The sequence below is a fragment of the Pseudorasbora parva genome, chromosome 24 (assembly GCF_024679245.1).
Source record: "Pseudorasbora parva isolate DD20220531a chromosome 24, ASM2467924v1, whole genome shotgun sequence".
In the NCBI taxonomy this organism is placed as follows: domain Eukaryota; kingdom Metazoa; phylum Chordata; class Actinopteri; order Cypriniformes; family Gobionidae; genus Pseudorasbora; species Pseudorasbora parva.
The window spans coordinates 12420549-12442394 of NC_090195.1; the positions used below are offsets into that span (position 1 = coordinate 12420549).

Sequence of the window (21846 nt, forward strand, 5' to 3'; positions counted from 1 at the left end):
ATTTTACCTCAAAATGCTAACACTGAGCTGCCTTGTGCCTTCACACAGAAAAATAATCCAGAACCAAAACCAAAAGCTGAGCAGACGGAGATGTTGAATAAAAGCTCAACTAATGGTACACAATAACCTCATCAAGTCCAGATTCCTATGGAGATGGATTAAAAAATGTGTACATAATTCACTTGAAGTCTTGTGGATGGCAAAATGACAAGAAACTCCAGCACCTTGATTTTTGTCTTCATATTTATTATTCAGGACTTATTAAATGAAGACTAGTACAAGCCTGAAGATAAAAAAGAAGACTAATGAAGGCGAAGGCATGTCCGGAGAAACCAGTTAGTGCAATGAGACTGAAAACATGCTTGAATGTTTAGCTTTCCAAACTTTGGATTTGGTTTCAGTGAATATAATTTAAGCAAGTCACTGCCTGGACTAAGAATGGTCCTTCTGAACTTGCTGCCAGCTCATAGACCTTCAAGGTTTTTGACAGACTTCTTCTTCTTTCTTCCCCATTTTTAACATTTTTACGTGGATCAGATTCCAGATGTTCATTAGGTCTGTGACGTGAGCATCAAACCAGTTTTAGCAGATTCCACACTAATCCACAGAAACAACTTCTTTCTTTCTTAAGAGAACGAAACTTGTAACAGGCACAGGCCTGATCCCGGAGAGAGCCACTGCCCGGCAGAGTTTAGCTCCAACCCTGAAAGAAACACTCACCTGTCTGTAACTTCAGTGGTCCTGAAGACCTTGATGAGCTTCACGTGTGTCTGATTAGGGTTAGATCTAAACTCTCCAGCAGGGCACTGGCTCTCCAGAATCAACATTCCCTTACCCCTGCTCAACAGCAAGGAATGCTGTGACTGAAACTGAAAAATATGTAAACAAGCAGGGTTTTTTTAAATTATTTTTTTATTTGCTTTATTGTTTTAGAATGTGCTAATCTGTCCATGGCTACCACCAACAATCTAACACTACAATGATTATGATAAGCCGTCTATCCCCCGGTTGAGGAGAATTAATGAAAACACTAAGGGGCTTTATGAAGGGCAATGTTTTTCTGCTGTACTTGCATGGTGATTTGTTTACAATCTAAATTGCAGTATTCTTTAATTTAATGAAGATCAACTCAGCTATGAAGGATTTATATAAATATGTTTATTAAATTAAAATGTAATGGGAAATATTTTATTGGCCTTGTTCTATAACAGGATGTCACTCAAGCATAAACTATGAGAAACTCTTGAGTCACGAATACTCAAGACACAAAACATACCTTTAACCTGAAACGGAGACACACCTTCAGCTATAAAGCTACAAAAAACAAAGATAACACCCACAATGCTTTGAACTCTTCATCATATGACTGTTATTACAAATAAATCAGATTTAGGTGATGGAAAAATTATTATTCTTCAATTTAAGTCTGAGTTTACATCCTCAGGAAATTGTTTAACATGAAAGCGTTTCAATCCAAATACAGCTTTAACATTTAAGAAAATGATTCAACAATTATTTTCCAGTCTGTTGCTCGTGGTTAAAGATTGTTCAGTAAGTGCTGTGTGAATCTGAATGTTAAAAACAGACAGATAAAGTGAGATTAACACGTCTTTTGAAGAAACATTCACACTCAGAGGCCAGAATATCCAATGTGTGAGCCAATGTGTGTTATCTTGCACCGACAAAGCATGGCCACATCCATCTGATCAGCTGACAAACAGGTGTCAAAATAACTATGAAAGTATGTAACAAATCAGGTTCTGCCGAAACAGCAAGTTAAAGCCAACACTGAAACTAATAAGTGTGGGGGGGGAAATATTTTTATAAAAAATATTTTATACTTTTCAAAGCTGTATAAAGTAACTAATGACTTTTTTGTTTTTGTATACACAGTAAAAATACTTTTCAAAATTGTAAATAAGAGTTTATTGGAGAACATTGTAGTTTTTCATTAGTACACCTGCTCTTGTTCTGGTCATCATTCAACTTGTTCTTGTTATACACTTCTAAATGAAATAAACAGAAACTATCATTGATTTTTGCAGGCCTAAAGGAGGATTTCGTTTTCAAAAGGAAGTCATACCTTTAGCATGAATGACCCTAATAAAACACAGTCTGTTGTAAAATATCATTATCATTTTGAAACTCATGAACATTTTCTCTGTTGCCCAAGACGTCTTTAAACCATTAAACCAATTGTCACCAACCAGTGTCGAAACTTTTTTTGGAAAGAGAGGAACATGGCCAGAATGCCTCCGATAGACATCCTATGATGATCTGGATAAAACAATAAGGGGAAAACAAAATGTAAATTATTCTTGTTTATTGTTTAATCTTAATCTTGTTTATTATTTTTGTTAAAAACAAAAAAGAGAAAAGTTTCAAACAAAAAGTTAGTGCCTGTCAAAATCTATCAACGGTGTGTTTGTACGATGCCCTCTGGTGGCCAAAGATTATCATGTTAAAAACTCTATCAACACATTACATTAACAGCTCAGTACATTTGGTCTAAAATAATTTCAAATGAAAAAAGTTCTGTCGACAATGAATTCATACATAAGCACATACAAATTAAGAAAACATACAAAGTGTACAGGTTAAAGTAACAAAACGGATAAAATAAGTTATTTTCATTTCATTACGCATGGGAAGTATTTCATGCCGTGTACATGAGAATGTGTGTGTGTCACAGAGAGAGGTTGGCGGTGGCGTCGCCCTTGAGTTTGCCGCTGCTGAGACTGTGTATCATGGCGATCATATGTGTGTGTTTGCTCAGCTCTTCCTCTAGCTTCTCCAGCTTGGCCTCTATCTGGGACTTCTGCAGCTCCAGAGAGGAAGCCTACAAAATAAGCGCAACAACAGAAAACACACTGGATCATTATGCAGCCTACCTGACAATGTTTATATATATATAAGGTTTCAAATATTTAAAGCTAAATTGTGACTGTTTTGATTAAAAGTAATGGGTTTGAATCAGTGCCGTTTCTAGGCATAGGCAAACTAGGCGGTCGCATAGGGCGCCAACAGCTGGGGGGCGCCAGTGAGCCCCCGCCCCAACAAGATTCTTTAGTTATTTCATATACATTTTATTATTAATATTTCGTACTTTTGCAATTTCGAGGCATTATGATTAGTTGCGATTATTGGAGTGAAGTCGCCATGGTGATAGTGGCGCAGCTGTAATGAAATGAGATCATGTAGATAATCCAGGCAAAATAGCGTTTTACGACAGACTAATTGTAAAATAATTTTTTTCAGCTTAGATCATTTCTATGAGGTGTCCAGAACAACATACTAAAAGTCCTAAGAAATCCTAGTTGAGGAAAAATGTTAAATTCTCATCAATCCGAGATGTGTGCCAGTAAGGCCAATCAACAATGGACCCCAATGGGGCTATTTTTTTCCTTTACTCCTATCAAAATGAAACTTTACACAATGAAAGTACACATGAAAAGTAATTTTTTTTTGTTTTACAAGTTTCTTTGAAAATGAATTTTACTATGCAAATGAGCTATACACTAATCGAATATGCCCAAAATACACCCAAATGGGCATATATTTTCCTTTACTCCTACCACAACGGTACAAGTAGGTACTTGTGGTAGGTGTGGTAACTAAAGGTACAAGTAGAAAAAACAGGGGCCAAATATCTAAAACATTAATGTCCATATAGTAAGTTAACCTATGCATAAACACGATACATTTAAAAAACTTCTCATCTTCTGGATTCTTAGATTTTTGCTTGTAAAATTCACGATGAATTGAGTGGGCTGGGTCTCGCATAGTGAGCACATTGGTTTTCCAGGCCGGTCATTATTACACTATCTTCAAAGTGTTCCTTTATTTTAATTTTCATCCAATTTGCAGAATATGGTTCACAACCTGTGTTTTACAAGTACTCTGTCATCTTTACCATAAGGTCTTGAATAGTAATTTGTTCATCGTATTCTTCTAAAAAGTTTGCCACTTTGAGGAATGCTGTTGTTCTCTCATAATCTTCAGGTCTTCCGACTTTGAATCTTTTGGGTTTGTTGCCAGGGTTCACAGAAAATTGACTCTGAATATTCTTCATATTTCGAAAATTAGTGTTGCATATGTTGTGGTACATTGCATCGTCTGAATGAAATGTCATGGACAGATGATATTCTCCCCAAAACTGTATCAGACCATTCATCGTTCCTTAAGTGGCAAACCTGTACAACCATTTGCTGGAAGTCTCCTGTTCTTACTGGGTAGATATCAATTTTCTCTCTCTTCTTATTTTTCTTATCTATTTCAGTTGGTTGTCCACAGAACAAGCAATGCTCTTGAAAATTAAAGTTCTGTTCTGAGCGGAGATTATGTTTGATTTGTGGTTGTTGCAAAGATTGTATTACATTATCACGTACAATATTTTCTGCTTTACAATAGCTGCGGCGGCATTCGATGTGTACTCGGTCTCCAGGAATTGTCACTAAGCTACTTCCACGTTGAGCACTGGCACGGTTCACACCATTGCTGCCTTTCGCTCGTAGAACAGCCGATGTGTTTTCATCACTGAATGACTCTGAAAATACATATTTTACACTTCTCCGTTTCTCCCTGAAAAAGGTATCAAAGTGTTGTCTAGCAATGAAATTAGGCCCAATAGAATTTGAAGTCTGATGTGTGGCCTGCCTGGTCTGAAATACTTGCTAACTACAAAAAGAGAAGCAGTTTTGGTGTCTGCAAAATTATTTTAAAGAGCTGGAATGTATGGAAAGTGTGTCTATCTGGTTTTTCATCTCTTCTGTGTGAGAGTGAATCATTTAGTTGGTTAGAATGACTTCTGCCTGTAGTCTCATCATTTTACCAACAATCCCAATCTTTTGTAAATCTACCAGGCCAAAATGTTATCACACCACATTACTAATGACTAAGATGGCTATTCTGACTTCTTCTGATTTTATCTGTGGGGGAATGTCATTAGGTAAGGCTTGTTTGCAAATAAAAAAATTAATTTAGAAAGATGGAGGCAAGATTGGGCAATCAATTCCTAAGGTCAATTTAAGTCTTTTATGGCAAGTGACTTCAAATGTATCGTGTTTATGCACAGGTTAACTTACTATATGGACATTAATGTGTTAGATATTTGGCCCCTGTTTTTTCTACTTGTACCTTTAGGGCTTCTTGGCCATAAGTCAATTAGGCATAGTGTTGAGCTCATTTGCATATTTAAAATAGATTTTCCCAAGAAACTTGGAAAACAAAAATGTTACTTTTCATTCATGTATACTTTCACTGTGTGAGGTTTGATTGTGATAGGAGTAAAGGAAAAAATAAGCCCATTAGGGAGTATTTTGGGCATATTACATTAGTATATTGCTCATTTGCATATTCAAGTTCATTTTCAAAGAAACTTCTAATACAGAATGTTTTACTTTTCATGTCAACTTTCATTGTGTAAAGTTTTGTTGTGGTAGGAGTAAAGGAAAAAATATGCCCATTTGGGTGTATTTTGGGCATATTCGATTAGTGTATAGCTAATTTGCATAGTAAAATTCATTTTCAAAGAAACTTGTAAAACAAAAAAAAATTACTTTTCATGTGTACTTTCATTGTGTAAAGTTTCATTTTGATAGGAGTAAAGGAAAAAAATAGCCCCATTGGGGTCCATTGTTGATTGGCCTTACTGGCACACATCTCGGATTGATGAGAATTTAACATATTTCCTCAACTAGGATTTCTTAGGATTTTTAGTATGTTGTTCTGGACACCTCATAGAAATGATCTAAGCTGAAAAAAATTATTTTACAATTAGTTCTATTTTTGGCTCCAAAATGAGTTAATTTGCCTGGACTAAGAGGGCGGCAGGGAACGTCATCAGCAGGTTTGCCAACTCTCACGCATTTGGCGTGACACACACGCTTTCAGGCTCGGTATCACGCTCTCACGCTGCCCAACTTCATCTCACGCCAAATTGCCAAGCCTGCTTTTTATATTAAACAACGCTAGGCCTATAGCTTTTTTTTATCATTATTATTAAGTTTTAATGCGAAATTCAAACAATGAATAGCGTTTTGGCGCTAATGTTAAAGCCAGAGGTGTTTATCATATTAGGACTTAGTATCCTAATATTTTTAATGAATAATGATACTTATATAAGCACACACAAGTGAATATTAATGAATGCGAGCACATTTAAATTGACCCAAGAAACGTTTAAAATAGCGCTAAGACAAACTAATGTTTCCTTATTATGTACAGTAAGCTATAAACTACATATGAATTGATACTAAATTAAGTTCGATAAGTTCTTTTTTATGAACTTATGCCTCAGCCCCCCCTAAAAAAATATGTGATTAACCTTTAAAAAATATGAAATTGGCGCGAGGCTTCGGCTACGGCTTCGTCCCATCTTTGAGTCAGTGTGTTCTTCAATCCGCAGTGGCGCCGAGTGACATGGTTTTCAAGCTATTGTTATCTAATTTTTTGGCCCTCAGAACATCTTAATATATACATATGTAGATCATAGAAATCCACATTTTCTCGGGAGACCATGCCCCCAAACCCCTCTAACATTTTTGATCTCAGTGGTGATAAACCTGGCTACGTTATTGGATTAATGCATGTACAATATGACCATGAAATAAGGACGCCATATTTGCTTTATAAGTTATAGTTATGAAGATATGAATCTTGCCTAGGGTGCCAGAAAGGCTAGACACGGCCCTGGTTTGAATGAGTGATGACGGTACCTTGATGCTGGCATCCTTCCTGGCTTGCTCTGTCTTATTTAGCTCTTTCCTGAGAATGGAAATATTCTCCTCCATCTCATGGATCTGCTCTTCTTGCGTTTTCAGCTTATTCTGAAGGCCTGATACAGCACAGCAAGACACATAGTTGTTAACTTCACACCAAACACACAAGTGTGTATGACTGAAACAGCAAAAAGTGTGTCAACGTTTTTCTCACCTTCTATACTTCTGTTTTTCTCCAGCACATCTGTCTTTAGGCTCTTTATCTGCTGTTCTTTTTCTGCTATCTCTGCAAGAGTCCTGAGCAGGCAAAAGAACAAAGATTCATTCAGTAATTTATTAATTGCCTTTCAACAGTCAATTTTTCAAGTTAATTATTAATGTGAGTGTAATATAAAGGATAAAAAACTATATATTTACTACTACTAATAATAATAATACAATTCTTCACTCATTCAAGTTTGACAACCTAACTCCAATAAATAATAACAACAATTATTAAAACTAATATAGTGATAATAATCATTATTGTTACCATTAATATTAATACAATAATAATAGATTATTAGTATTATTTGTTTTATTACTGTTTTACTATTACTATGTATTTATACTCATTCAGGATTTGTAACCAACAAATAATAATAGTAATAATAATAATAATAACTATTATTATCAATTGTTATTTGTTTTATTATTGCTAAAAATATAATAACAATAATACAATTTTTGACGGGGTTGGTAACACAACGCTAATAAATAAAATCCTTATAATAATTATTATATTGTCTAATGCAGAGATGCCCAAACTAGGGCCCGCGGGCCAAAGTTGGCCCGTGGTAACCTTTGATTTGGCCCACCGAGGTCCGAGAGAGAGAGCCTACATTTTGAAATGATAAACGCTCAAACATTATAATAAGCATGCATGTTTATTTTCCGTCAGTGAAACAACTCACTGCAGCCTGTAAAACAATTAAACAATTATCAGTAAATAATGGTAACCCAAAGAGTATAAGAAAATTAATTATTAGTTAAAAAAAGATTTGTAGATAGATTCCTAGCCTTTTCCCCCTTAAAGATGCGTCCTATGCCGGTCTGCGCTTTGAGATGAATGTGGGACATGAGCTGGATAGACACCTTTTCTAATATCTTTGTCTTCATGATGTTGCAAAGCAACACTTGTTGTAAAAGGGCTGAAGAGTGAATTTTATCTTCCACAGGGCCAAGACATTTAGGCTATGTTTGATTATGCACCGCTAGAAAAAGCGAAAGTAAAACCGCTGGGTGCACGTGAACTGCGCTATTCAAATAAACTTGACGCGTAAAACCGCTGGGTGCACGTGAACTGCGCTATTCAAATAAACTTGACGCGTAAAACCGCTGGGTGCACGTGAACTGCGCTATTCAAATAAACTTGACGCGTAAAACCGCTGGGTGCACGTGAACTGCGCTATTCAAATAAACTTGACGCGTAAAACCGCTGGGTGCACGTGAACTGCGCTATTCAAATAAACTTGACGCGCCTCAAGTCTAATAACAAGCACAAACATAAAATTTAATAAAATAAAATTTGTCAAAAGGTATTCGTCCTACAGTCTTTATCATAGATGTGAATGGGTATAATATACTTAATTATACGCAAACGAAAGGAAGAAGCATTAATATTTTCCTGTGAAAATGAGTGCGACGCGAGTGAAGATTTGAGAAAAGAAACCAGATGTCCATCAAATCGGGTGACCAGAACGCAAAACAGAATTAAAAAGCTGGCAGATCTTAAATTGGGCTCAGCCCACCTCTCTCATCCAGGGCTGCAATGTTACATCTGCGAATTTATTTCCTTTTTAAACAAAGTTTTGTGCTTTTACTCCTGTGGTAATATTCACGTAAAACAGCATTCACATACCAAACACTGGGTTAATGACGAAGATAGAGCTTTAAGTAGAAAATAGTTTTTATGTAAAGAGATAAATTAAAATAAAAAGTGCACAACTCTTCTTAAGTGGAAGGAAGCTACCTTTTTTCCCCCATCACGTGGAAACTTGTGCGGGTGAGTCCTTATTTGGGTTAATAAAATAATGAAATTATAGTTTTTAAGTAGAAAATAGTATTTATGTAAAGAGATATAATTTACTATACTCTGTATTTTATCTTTTTATAAAAATAAAAATAAACGACGATATCATCGTCCATTGCGATGTTTTACTGTAAACATTGTCAACTGCCAATTTAGGGGATATCGCCCAACCCTATTTGCAAACAGTCTGTTCCTTTTTTAAAAGAGTAAAATATCCCTCAACATTATGAATCTGGATCATTGTGTATTTGACATTGAACCGTATTTTACATTGAACACTTGGGGATTGTTGCCCATTTAATTGGTCATTAAAATGCAACACTTTACAAATAAAACTGCATTAGTTAATCAGATTACATTTGTTTTATATTTATTGTAAACATTATGAAATGAATAAACCCATAGCAACTTTAATGTAGGCCTAATACAGTTTGATTTATGATTTTTTTTTTAATTACTTTCGGCCCACGTCTCTCAATCAAGTTTGATTTTTGGCCCTTCATAGGAAAAAGTTTGGGCACCCCTGGTCTAATGTAACGATAATAATTAATTTATTATTATTAATAATAACAACATCTAATTCAATGGTTGCATTCAACATAGCCCAGTTTGAGTGAATAATAAAAATATTATTAATAACAACAATAATTATTTTTACTTTTGGAGTTAGGTTATGCGTCATAATATAATAATTGTACTAATTTAAGTGCGACATGAAGCATAGTCTAACTTTAATAATAGTAACAATAAAACAATAACTAATAAAACATATTGTTAATAATAATAACAATAGTAGTAAAATAATAATACATTATTGTTGTTATTTATTTTATTATTGCTAAAAAATGTAATAACAACTACTTCAATGATAAATAATAATATACATCAATAATAATACCATTTCTGACTAACTCAGGGTCGGTAACAACTCCAATAAATAATACAAATAAAAATGATCATCATTATAATTATTAGATCTTAGTCTAATATAATGATAATAATAATAACAACTATTATTATTATTATTATTATTAGTAGTAGTAGTAGTAGTAGTATTAATAATAATTATTATTATTATTATTATTATTATTAATACTACTACTACTACTAATAATAATAATAATAATATAATATAATGCCTAATTCAGAGGTTACATTCCGCATAGCCCAGCTTCAGTAAATAATAAAAAATTATATTATTAATAATAATTATTATTATTAGTAGTAGTAGGTTATGCTTCATAATTGTACTAATTTAAGGGTGGCATGAAGAATAGTCTTTAAATATAATAATAATAACAATAATCATAGTAAAAAAAAACAACAACAACATCAATATTAAGATTATTATTATTCTATATTATCAAAAATGCCTGACACTCAAACCACCTCTCCTGTTGGAGTTTTAATCCCTCATTGGTCTTTCTCAGCCCCTCAGCCTGCTGGGTAAGAGAGATATGGGCGGCCTGGAGTTCCTTCAGCATCCCTTCACTCTTGTCATACCTAAAAAAGGGATGAGGAGAAAGAAGAGGTTGCTTATCTATAACAAATCACTTGACGGATCCATTCCTGAAGTGTGAGAGAGGGACACTGACTGACCTACTGAGCAGCTGGTTGTAGGTGCCCTTCAGCCCCTGATACTGGTCAGCGACTGCCTGCAGACGGCCATTGTGCTCCAGAAGCTGCTGACTGTCCGATTTCAGCCTCTCGACCTCCAACAGCTGATCATTCAACTCCGTCTGCAGATCCTCTTTCCTTCGCTCTGTGTCTTTCAGCAGAGAGGCTAATTTACGTGCCTAGTTTGGGGGAAAAAGAATGAAAGAAATTAAAACTTTAAAAAAAGGCAAACCGCACTGCTCATACAGTCGAATGTATATATTTCGCAACTCAAAATGAAACCGTAGCATTGTGAGAAAGGAAAAAAAGGAAACCTCAGCTTCCGCCTGAGCTCTCTGACAGCGGTATTGGGCAATAAGGCGATCCGCCTGTGAGAGTGCGAGTGCTTTGGCCTCCAAAAGGTCCTGAAGACGGCTCTCTTTACACTACACAGACAAAAGTACACGCAATTACAAACATCTGCAAAAGTTGAATATACACAGGAAGAAATTACATACCATGGTCCCTTACCGCAAGTGCAGAAAGCTTCTGCTCATACACATCAATGATCTCTGACATGTGTACATCTTTGACCTTCTCCTGTAGCTGTAACACCACAACATTAGAGATGTTAGTTTGATTCAAATGCCTTTGACAATGTTTGGTTCATTATTCAAGCAACCACCCACTTGTTGGCATGTTTCTATTGTCAATTCAGAAATACATGCAACTGAACCCACAAGAGAACATCTGCAGACATTGCAGTCACAGATCTAATATGTGTCATTGTCTGCTGCACATATCAAGACAAATGCAGTCACCTCTACTCCATTCTGAAGCTTCTTGATGAGGCTGTCGATACTGTGGTAAGTAGAACCAGAGGGTTCAGCATGCTTCAAGGGAAAACTCTTCCCTGCGAAGGACACATCTTCACTAGCAGAACTGCTCCGGATCGACAACTCTCCGTCCCTCTGACGATATGCATTATTGGCAGCAATGCTGTCCCCTAGACTTAAAACAAGAGTGACAGAAGAACATTCATTTTCCAAGATTTAGTGTCAAGGTTTATTTCTAAGTACACTGTTGTTTAAAAGTTTGGGGTACATATTTTTTGAAGATATTAAAAATTGTTTTATTCCGGTAGGATGGATTAAATCGATCAAAAGTGACAGTACAGGCCAGGGGTATTCAGTTCCAAGAGGTCCAAACAATAATTTTTTTGGAATAGTTATATATCTGAGAATATTAATTAAGAGCAGATGTTTCATCAGGTTATTAGTATTTTTGTATTTAGTTACCCATGCATGGCATAATGCCATGTGACAGAAAAGATACTGTATAAAGGTTCAGGGCTTTTACTCTCATTTTTCTTTTTCCTCGCCATCTACAAATTATTTGTCCAGTTATAGCATTGTTTATTATAATATGCTGTTAACATGCTGATTAATAATGCTAAATGCAAATGAAAGGAAAAAAAAGTCCTGTCATATATGTACTCGTTTTTGGCACTGTTGCCTGGTACAGACAATGTTACAAAAAATTCCTATTACAAATAATTGCAGTTTTTTTTAACTTTCTATTCATCCTGAAAAATTTGTATCACGGTTTCCGCAAAAAATAACCGTTTTCAACATTGATAGAAATAAGACATTTTTCAAATCAGCATATTAGATTGTTTCCTGAAGTTTCGTTTGACGCTAATGTATTGAAGCTGAAAATTCACTTTGCCATCACAGGAATAAATTATATATTAAATTGTATTAAAAAAAAAAAAAAACTTTGGTAGGCATAAGACATTTACCAACCCCACTTTTAAAGGTGCACTATGTAGTATTTTTGCAGTAAAATATCCAAAAATCACCAGGTCAGTGTTTGGTTCAGTTGAGCTCCTACAATATCCCAAATGTTTCCAACTATTTGTAAATTGTGAGAAAACTGCTATTTTAACCAAGGAGCTGGGACGTCTGAGGGAGTCGCCTGTCAATTGCATCATATCTGTGTTACCCTCGTTTTCCGAACAGAAACGCTTTACTCTTAGCAGTGTACAAGTGTCACAGCAGCTGCTGAGCGAACGCACAGAGTAACATCATAACATCATTTTAAACATACTTAAATGTATCTGACATGATAAACAGAGCTGCGTTACCTCATACTCATGACCAGAAAAGCAGAAATAGCGCACGCGAATGTGTCCTTTTCTGTCATAATAAAAGTCCCGGTGCGTGCAAGCCATGTGTTGCAGCAACAATTGCTCTAGCGGTCTTGCTCAGCTTCATACTACAGTAACATTAATAACCGCATCCATGAACACGAGTCCTATCCCGATTTTTTCCCACTGGCTGTGAGGTGAAGACCACATGTCCTAAGGTTCTGCGCTCAAACTTGGTGTCATCAAACTACGCCTTTATTTTGAATATGTGCCCTTTAGCGGACGGAAAAATTACATAGTGCAGCTTTAAATGATAGCTTGCATGTGCAAAACTTCCCACCACAATGCTAGGGTGTTGTAGACGGTTAACAAGGTGAGGGGTTTCTAAGGACTTCTGTGTGTTTTTAGCATGTTCCTTTGTTCAGACTTCTAACTCCAAGTATGAGCAATAGTAATGCCTTAGCAAGTACCCCTCATTTAAATGTAATTTATAAATTTAACAATTACTTAGTCATTAAGCTGGCAGTGACAATATATTGTACTTCATTTACTTAAATGTCAGGCTGAACGTTTTGACACCTAAGAGAAGAAGTTCACACTGTGGCAAAGTGTACTATTGACTCACATGATTGAGGGGAAGTCAGGCAGTGGGGCAGCTTCGAAAAGTATGCGAAGCGCTACCTGCACATGCTCTCTGCAGTGCGAGGTCAGAGCTAAGGAGAGAGGCGTCACCATACGCTGGTCCTGCGTGCAATGGAAATCATGTATAAGGATTAAATGTCTAACACAGTGTGATCAGAAACTCTGAGGGAGGGCAGCATAGGTCGTTTACCTGTAGGATCCTGTAGAAGGACGCCTCCATGTCTGGCATCTGCTGCTTGAGGTGGCTCATCAGTTCTAGAGTCTTCAACACCACCTCAGAGCACACCTGACTAGAGATACACACATTGTCAGCAATAATAGCAGTACTATAATGTGTTTTAAGTTTTCACTCCAAAATTAAGGTACACTACAGTTTGTTAGGAAATTACTTATTTTATTTGGCAAAGATTCATTCAATTGTTCAAGTGACAGTAAAGACATTAATGCTGATCTATTGAACTTTCTATTTATCAAAAAAATTATCACAATTTCCACAAAAACATCTAAAGTCAATGATAATTTTGCATTGCCATCACATAAAAAAATACATTTCAAAATATATTAAAATAGAAAACACATTCTGATTTTTTAAAAATATTTTGATATTTAAATATTTCTTACAAATGGTATTAATTTATTTTTATTTACCTGAGCTGGTAGTTGGATGTAGTGCAGGTGGACCCAGCAAGGTCCTGACAGTAGGAGAGCAGAAGCTCCACCTGTGAGACACACACCTCAGGACTGAGCCGCTGGGACACCAGCATCCTCAGAGCGTCATCCCCACAAAGCAGTGAAAGAGTCAAGGATATAGAATCAGATACAACTATAAAATTAATATATAAACCAGGATAATAAATTGCCATTTTTAAATTTGATTTCAGGTGAATAACAGTTCCCATATGCTGACAAGTCCAGACTTCATGCCGGAACAGGAGAATTGCTTGCAATTATTATTTAATTGACTACATATTCTAATTTATTTACAAACGGTCAATACATTTTAAGTTAATATCAATAAGCATGTCTCATTACTATATATGCCATCAGCTACTCAAACAGACGGCTTGATCTGTGATGTGTTAGAAGTGTGAATATTTGTGCTTAATAAGTGAGGATATCTAGCAGAAAGCCAACGACACGGCCCGCACGTAGACAGTGTTTCTTTAGCAGCTGGTCTCCTTCAGTGGAGTTTGGAGGCCTAAGCAAAACCAACACTTCCTGTAGGAGCAGCTCCACAAATGACTGAGCTGAGCTGCATAGAGAAGAATCAATCGCCTCCTGGATGAACACGAGCAAAAATAAATGGATTAATAAGGCTTATCTCTAACATGATAACAGGTCCCACCTACATCACAACTAATTGAAATGTGCAAGGACTCCTAATTTGTTACAGAAAAATATTATTAATATATAACAGATAATTTGTTACAATATTTTAATTCTATTAAATAATTGTCATGCAAAAAAGTAATTGAAAACTGGCTAAACTATATCTATTCAAATTACCATTAGTCTACCCTTTGTATTAGGGATGCACATTTTATAATTTATCAGTAATGGTCAAAACTGGATATTTAATTGTGCATTTAGTTCATCTAAATGCACTAACAATTTAATAACACCATAAAATGTAATTGTAATACATTGTTCATTCTGCACATTATAATATTGTGATGCCTTAATTCATTTAAAACATTTTAAGCATTTATTTGTATCATATCTAACATCTTTATTGGCCATAAAAAGAAAATGTATTAACCATTAATAAGTATGGACATAATAGTAAAGTCAATGCATGCCTACTTTGTGTCCAAAACATCTAAGGAATATTTTGTTACATTGATCTCATGTATCTAACAATATGTATTATTCAAAAGCATTGTTCAAATAAACTGAATTGAAAGAAACACCGGCATACTTCAAAAAGCTCAGTCAGCAGGGACAGAGCCTGCATGTAGCACTGTTCTGGACCATCCAGAGGTGAAGTGACCCAGTGGACGAGCGCTAAACTTGGTTCGGAGCCTCGAGCCTGGACACCTTTTCTAGTACCCGGCTGTATTCGAGGGGCTGGAGGTCGGAGCACCGTCTCGCAGACAAGCTTACGCAGGACAGGGACTGAGCACAGAGAAACCAGCAACTCCATAACCTGCACAGAAAAGAACTTATGACTATCTGCACCAGAATTAATCTCTCATTAACCCCTTTCACACATATAATCTTTATTGGTAATTTAAATACCAGTAAATTAGTTACGGCAATTTGTGTCAATGGCAGTTGTAACAATACCAGTAAATTACCAGTTATTATGCTGTCTGTGAACAAAGATTATAAATACGTGTATGAGTATGTATAGCACAGTGTGTGCTGACGTAAGAAGTTTTCTTTGGGCCAACCATAAAGCTCTGTCCGAGACATTTGTTTTTTTGGTATTTTGATACTGATTTGTAAATGGGATCTTACTGGTAAATGGAATGTGTTGTTTGTGTGAACTGGCTGAATTGAATGGGAGGCAAGTCAAACAAAAAAAAATTACAATTACAAATCTTTTTCTAAAGATGGTTTCTTACATTTTAGGTACTAGTTCTTATCAGGCTGACATATGTTCAAGTGTTCAGTTTACTATTAAGTTTGGTTTTAGTTCGTTTTTATTATAAAAACAGAGCGTTACTATGGGCGGGACCTCAATACCACAGCACCACCTCAGGATATATGCTTATTATGCTTCTTTTTTTACAGTCCGTGGGTTTAATGTCCTTTCGGACATTAAACCCATGGATAAAAGGTCTTTATTATCTTAAAGACATATTGATCTACAAGCTAATGTTTAATGGTTTGAAATTAATTAATTATTTTTATAAATGATAATTTCTTGACAAAACAAAAATGTAATGTAATGAAAAGAAAAAAAAAACATTTATTTCACCTTTGATGCGGTATCAGGATCTTTACTGTGTAAGAGCCCGAGAACCTCAGACAGACAGACCGATAGGTGTTTATACCTAACATGAGGGGAAAAAAATTCAGACACTGCTCCTAGAAAGCCGTTATAAACAGTGCCATCAAACTCCTATAAACACATACTTGGTCAGGTAATCAGCTATTTTGGGGTTTTTCAGGAGATCCACTAACAAATCCACTGCATAATTCCTGGTTAACGTGCCATCTCCGTTGACAGTGATGTTAAAAATGAGCTGAAAGGTCTGATGAATGTTTTTTGCATTAAACAGCTGAAAAAGACAAAACACCAAAATAATAAAACCTCATTACCACCCATGGAAACTAGTAGGTCTGTTTCCAGCCACAAGACAAAACTACGAAAAAGATACGCAAGCTAACCAACAACAGCTCTCTGTCTCGAACAGAGTGTCTTGACCTACCTTCTGCCCAACCTCTTCATTAAGAGTCAAACTTGATAAAATGGACAGCGCAAAGACGACCACAGTCAGACAGTTATGACCAAGGAAATTGATCAAGGCTCTGTAGAAAGCTTTCACATCACTCTGCAAAATAAGAAAAGTAGGCACAGGTTAGTTCCCTAAATTTCTTTATATAAAAGTTCATATTGAGAGTTGATATGCAGACAGAGAGCTAATGCCGATTTTCAATCTCACCTGAGATTTGATGTGAGATTGCACTGAGACGTCGTGTCGACAGAGGTTGGCCATCAGGCCAAGGCATGCTTTTACAGTGTCATCATTACTTGACTGGCTAAAGATGGTTATAAAGGCATTACATTTTAAAACAATACAATCATTTTTTGTTTACAATTTTTTTCCCCCTGAATAAATCCATACTTAAAAACAAGTAAAAAGGAGCAACTACTGTTCATCTCAGTATACAAATACACAATCTTCTGATTTTTTTTGAATGCATATCCATTTATGTGCATCCTGCACCTCATAAAGAGTGTAGCTAGAGCTAAAAAAAAGTATGCTTCAGTTCATGTTGTGGTTTTCCACTACACAAGCCAGTTTCCTCTTGTGAGATACCAAATGCATGTCTTGTGACCACTTATCAATATCATGATTTTATTTGCGACCCTTACTGACAGCACACTCCTCAAACATGAATAGTGTGTTTTTATAACGTGTAACCTGTAAAAAGACCATAATACTGTGAAAGTATTGGTGTGTTTAAAAACGCCTTTTGTGCTAAAAATGCATTGCTTTTGTCTGGAATTTTCTATTTCACCGCTAATTTGATTAAACCCCAAACTTTTGAACAGTATAGTGTAGTTATCTAAACCTTCGGTACATTTATAAACATGAAGACTGCTCTACGAAAAAAGTGGCTGAGCCATCTACATCACATAAACTTTAATCCACAAAGTGGGAAAGTAAATGTTGTGGTTCTTACACATGTTGCATTAGAAAGCTGATGAGTTCATGGATGTGAGAGGCGCAATGCAGAGTCCTCACGTTGTAGGTCAGTCGCTGCAGCACATTGAGGCACTGTGGACCGTTAGAGACATTATTCACATGACCAAATTAAATAATTCCCAGGGTAATATGTTTTTTGTTTTGTTTTATCCAGTACGTTTGGATAACTTCAATTAAACAAAATTAAACTTTTGAATGGTAGTGTAAGCCACATGAATCTCCTGGGTGCCACTGTCCATGTGCAAGGACATTATATTTTTGTCATTTCCCTGACACCATACATGTCACAGTTTTAAGTCTGGATGTCCTTTAAAGAGTACATTCGAGATTTGTTTTGAGGTTTCACCAGGACAACAATTTCTCCTTGGTCTTTAAAAATGACGGAATGATCAAATTTAGCACTCTTATGGAAATATGATAATATTTGGTAATTATCATTTAAATTTGACTCATTTTCAAATTGTTTGCTATAAATCAACTTCTTAGCAAAATGTTATGGGATTTATAATCAAAGGACTTTCTGTTACAAAACAAGGACCTGACTTCATAAATGTCCACATTGGGACTTAAATTATGTTTATCAGGCATTTTGGGAGATACAATTGAAAAGGGAAATAATTTACATATCAATGTTACTATAAAATATAAGATATTATTATGAAAATGTTGCCAAATTTTAGTCCCATTACTACACTTCTTTTATTCATTACATGTTGCTCCGAGAACACATTAATATGCAAATTAGATACTGTGTACAGATACATTGCACTGAATGGAAAAACACATGTATGGCCATTTTGCCTACATATTGCATAAAGTAAAATGGTATATCAATTAACTCTATTATATCTTTCATAACATAGTTGAGAATCATCTTTAAACTAAGTTAGGCTAAAAAATCCTGAAAACTGATGAATGGTAAATCCCCTTTGTTTTTGCCTATAAATGTCATGTCATTTTATTTTTTAAACAACTGATTCCTGATGTCCACATACAAGGACATAGTATAACATTATTTTTTATTTGTTTCTTATGCTTAAACAATGTAATGATGACATGAAAAAATACTAACTTTCAAAAGACTAACATGGACAATTAGTTCATCTTAAGCCATGTGACCAACAAGAAGAGAACAGCATTGTACTTTGATCCATATAAACTTTTTGACCTGTTATAAAAATCTGCACATCAAAAGTCATGGTTGGTGAAGTGTAGACTTCGTACTCTCACCTGCAGCACGAGAGGCTCTTCTGGTGTGGTTCTGTTGCAGTGGATTATAGCTGCCAGAGTGCCGGTGAAGTTGTAGCTGCTGTGAAGAGCCTCTTTGGCCTCACTATCAGAAGCTGCTGGGCCATTAAGAAAAGTACATGCATAGGTAAACAGTTGGTGATGTGCTTGTGACTATGACTGACTGGATAACTAAAAGAGTCTAGTACCAAACTGTGCCAGCAGAGATATAATGGTCCCTGTCAGTGTGTGATTGGTGTTTGGGTCTGCAGCAACTTCCATGAGTCCACTCAGACACTCACTGGGCAGCACCTGACCTGAGAACAGCACTCCACTACATTTCAGCCCACAAACATCCTGAAGAATTAAAAAAAACAAAAAAAAGCAATTAAAATATCAGATATTATATATTAAAGTAAACTATTTAAATAAATTAAAAAATGGTATTACTTCTGCCCACACTGTGTGTGATGAATGATCCAGTCATACATTTTTAATATACATAATACAATATAATAATATATTTTTCTGAATAAATAACCTTTCCATTGCTGTATGGTTTGTTAGGATAGAACAATATTGGGGCGAGATATAACTAACTGGAAACTGATTGTGAAAAAAAATCTAAACATTAAAAGAAAAAGAAAAAAAAACACCTTTACAGTTTAAGTCCTTAGCAATGAATATTACTACTTAAAAAATATTTAAAAATAAATATATATATATATATATATATATATATATATATATATATATATATATATATATAGGAAATTTACAAAATATCTTCATGGAACATGATCTTTACTAAATATCCTAATTATTTTTGGCATAAAAGAAAAATCGATCATTTTGACCCACACAATGTATTAATCGCTAGTGCCACAAATACACCCGTGCGACTTGTTTTGTAGTCCAGGGTCATTATATATATATATGTAATAATAATAATAATAATAATATATGTATATGAAATGCATCTAACAGTACAGTACTACTAAATATTTTCTAAATATATATTGCACACATATTTATAATACTATTCTTAAAAAATAGGTCTTTATGGATTATTTAATTTAAGGATGAGAAGGTTCTTCTCATTATGGTGATAATATTTCAGAGCATTTAAATTGAAAACACGTTTTAGAGCATAACTACAAGAAACTTCTATTGACTGTATAATAATTTATGTCCTTCAAAAACACAAATGTGATGAATGACTGCGTCAGTCACCACTCACTTTCATTGTATGGAACTGGAAATAGACTGAGACTGTCATTCCCTAACATCCCCCTTTGTGCTTCATAATATTTTTTAAAAAAGTTATACGACTTTGGAACAACATGTGGGTGACAAAAAGATGACAGAATTAGATAGATCACACAACCACATAGAAAAATGTTCTCACTCACTTCAATGTGTTTCTGCAGCTGTGATGCATTTATAGCGCTTTTGTTATTTCTGTATTGACGGATGGCCAACAGAAGAGACTTCAAACAGGTCGATACATCCATCTTTACCCACAAGGACGGACAATGGTGGCCTTGAACAACAACGAAATCTATCTATATTGTTTCTATGTATCAGTTAGGTTTTGTAAACATACAGCAGGCTATGCTAGTTGACAATAGTCGATGTTTCTGAGATTAAAAAACGGATATATATTAATCTTTCTCATACAACGTTTTCATCAAGCATTGATGTGTATTATATTTTAAAAGGACATGTTCTAGTATTTTATTTTAGGTAGTATTTACTAAAAAAATTATAATAAAAATTTCCCCAAGGCACTGTCCGATACAACAGCAGCAACTTCCTCCCGCTAACACTTCGAATCGCCGGAAGAGTTCATTATCCGAAAGGGTTAGGGGGGATTTTGGCGATATTTACATATATCTAAATATTTACGTTAAAAGTAAAGTTAAGGGTAAATAATTTAATAAAACAATAGATATATAAGTTAATGAACAATTTGATATTTTCTCCTAATTTATATAATAGAGTATTTTTAAATGTTCTTTTAAAAGCGTACCCCCCCTCAATCTAGACAGAATGGTTAAGAGCCAGAATTCGACGTCAGACTGACGTAACTACGTTTTTTGACGCGTCAGCAGAAGCATAATTTGACAACGTCAAAAGCATCAGTTGCTGCTCTTATTTATTTAGTATATATTTTGATCATTTTTTTAGTTCTGTTGGCAATCTTTTTTATACATAAATGCAAGTACGGTAGTCATAATCCACTGTTTTTCGTTTTGAAATCAGTTGCATTAGCCTACTTAAAGAAAATGTATAATCTGAAAAACAAGAAAGCTGTTGACTGTATTAGGCTAATGTACGTAAACATTTAAATGTTTTCTAAGTTTTTTATTTTGTATTTGTAGTATTTTTTCTAAAACGTGTCTTTATATACTTGATAACATTCAAGTTTATATTGTTAAATGTTGAAAGATAAAAATATAAAATAGCACATATCTGGATATAGAATATACAGGGGTTGGACAATGAAACTTAAACACCTGGTTTTAGACCACAGTACTTTTTAGTATGGTATAGGGCCTCCTTTTGCTGCAGCAATTCATCCTGAGTGGCATGGTCCCGTGATGTTGGTGGTGAACTTTTCTGCTCCTCCAAAATACCCCATTTTGGCTTAATTGTCTACAGCCCATGATTAGCATTGTTAGCACAGGTGAAACCAACATTTGTCATTGGCATGAGTGACCAAAGGTTTGGCTAAAACAGCCCGACCATGAATACTGACTTTAAAAAGTTGCTGGAAACAGGAGAGGTGTGCTTATTTAAATTGCAGTGTGTTGGACAGCTGTGGTATTTTTTTTATTTTATTTTTTTTGGATACATCCTTTCAGCTTCCTCTTGTGTCTACATATTATGCTGACGTTACTAACGACTTGCTGTCCTGGTCACAGATGTGCCAACTATAGACATGCACAAACAATTTGTCCTCTTTTGAACTCTCCCAAGAGTGCTAATTTGGAATCATCTGTATTTCAGGTCCTCAAACTAAATTTTGACTATAAGACAACCCTACTGAATAGGGTATTC

The 21846-nt window shown here is 35.1% G+C and overlaps 1 protein-coding gene across 2 annotated transcripts; it reads right to left on the minus strand.

The window, feature by feature from the left end:
- Nucleotides 1-27: 27 nt before the first annotated feature.
- On the minus strand, nucleotides 28-20594 carry cip2a (cellular inhibitor of PP2A). 2 transcript variants are annotated; one of them, XM_067435029.1, is made up of 21 exons: nucleotides 20196-20594; nucleotides 18993-19140; nucleotides 18787-18899; nucleotides 17534-17628; nucleotides 16789-16885; nucleotides 16555-16677; nucleotides 16259-16404; nucleotides 16101-16176; nucleotides 15096-15323; nucleotides 14296-14455; nucleotides 13826-13967; nucleotides 13368-13467; nucleotides 13161-13279; nucleotides 11208-11397; nucleotides 10918-10992; nucleotides 10722-10832; nucleotides 10390-10586; nucleotides 10180-10293; nucleotides 6934-7016; nucleotides 6717-6835; nucleotides 28-2839 (listed from the first exon to the last, which is right to left on the minus strand). In XM_067435029.1, exons 1-21 carry the CDS (start codon nucleotides 20295-20297, stop codon nucleotides 2687-2689), a joined length of 2691 nt encoding a protein of 896 aa, XP_067291130.1. In that variant the 5' UTR covers nucleotides 20298-20594; the 3' UTR covers nucleotides 28-2686. The 2 variants fall into 2 exon arrangements, with proteins under 2 accessions (XP_067291130.1, XP_067291129.1); XM_067435028.1 differs by having other exon boundaries at nucleotides 18787-18902.
- Nucleotides 20595-21846: the final 1252 nt, after the last annotated feature.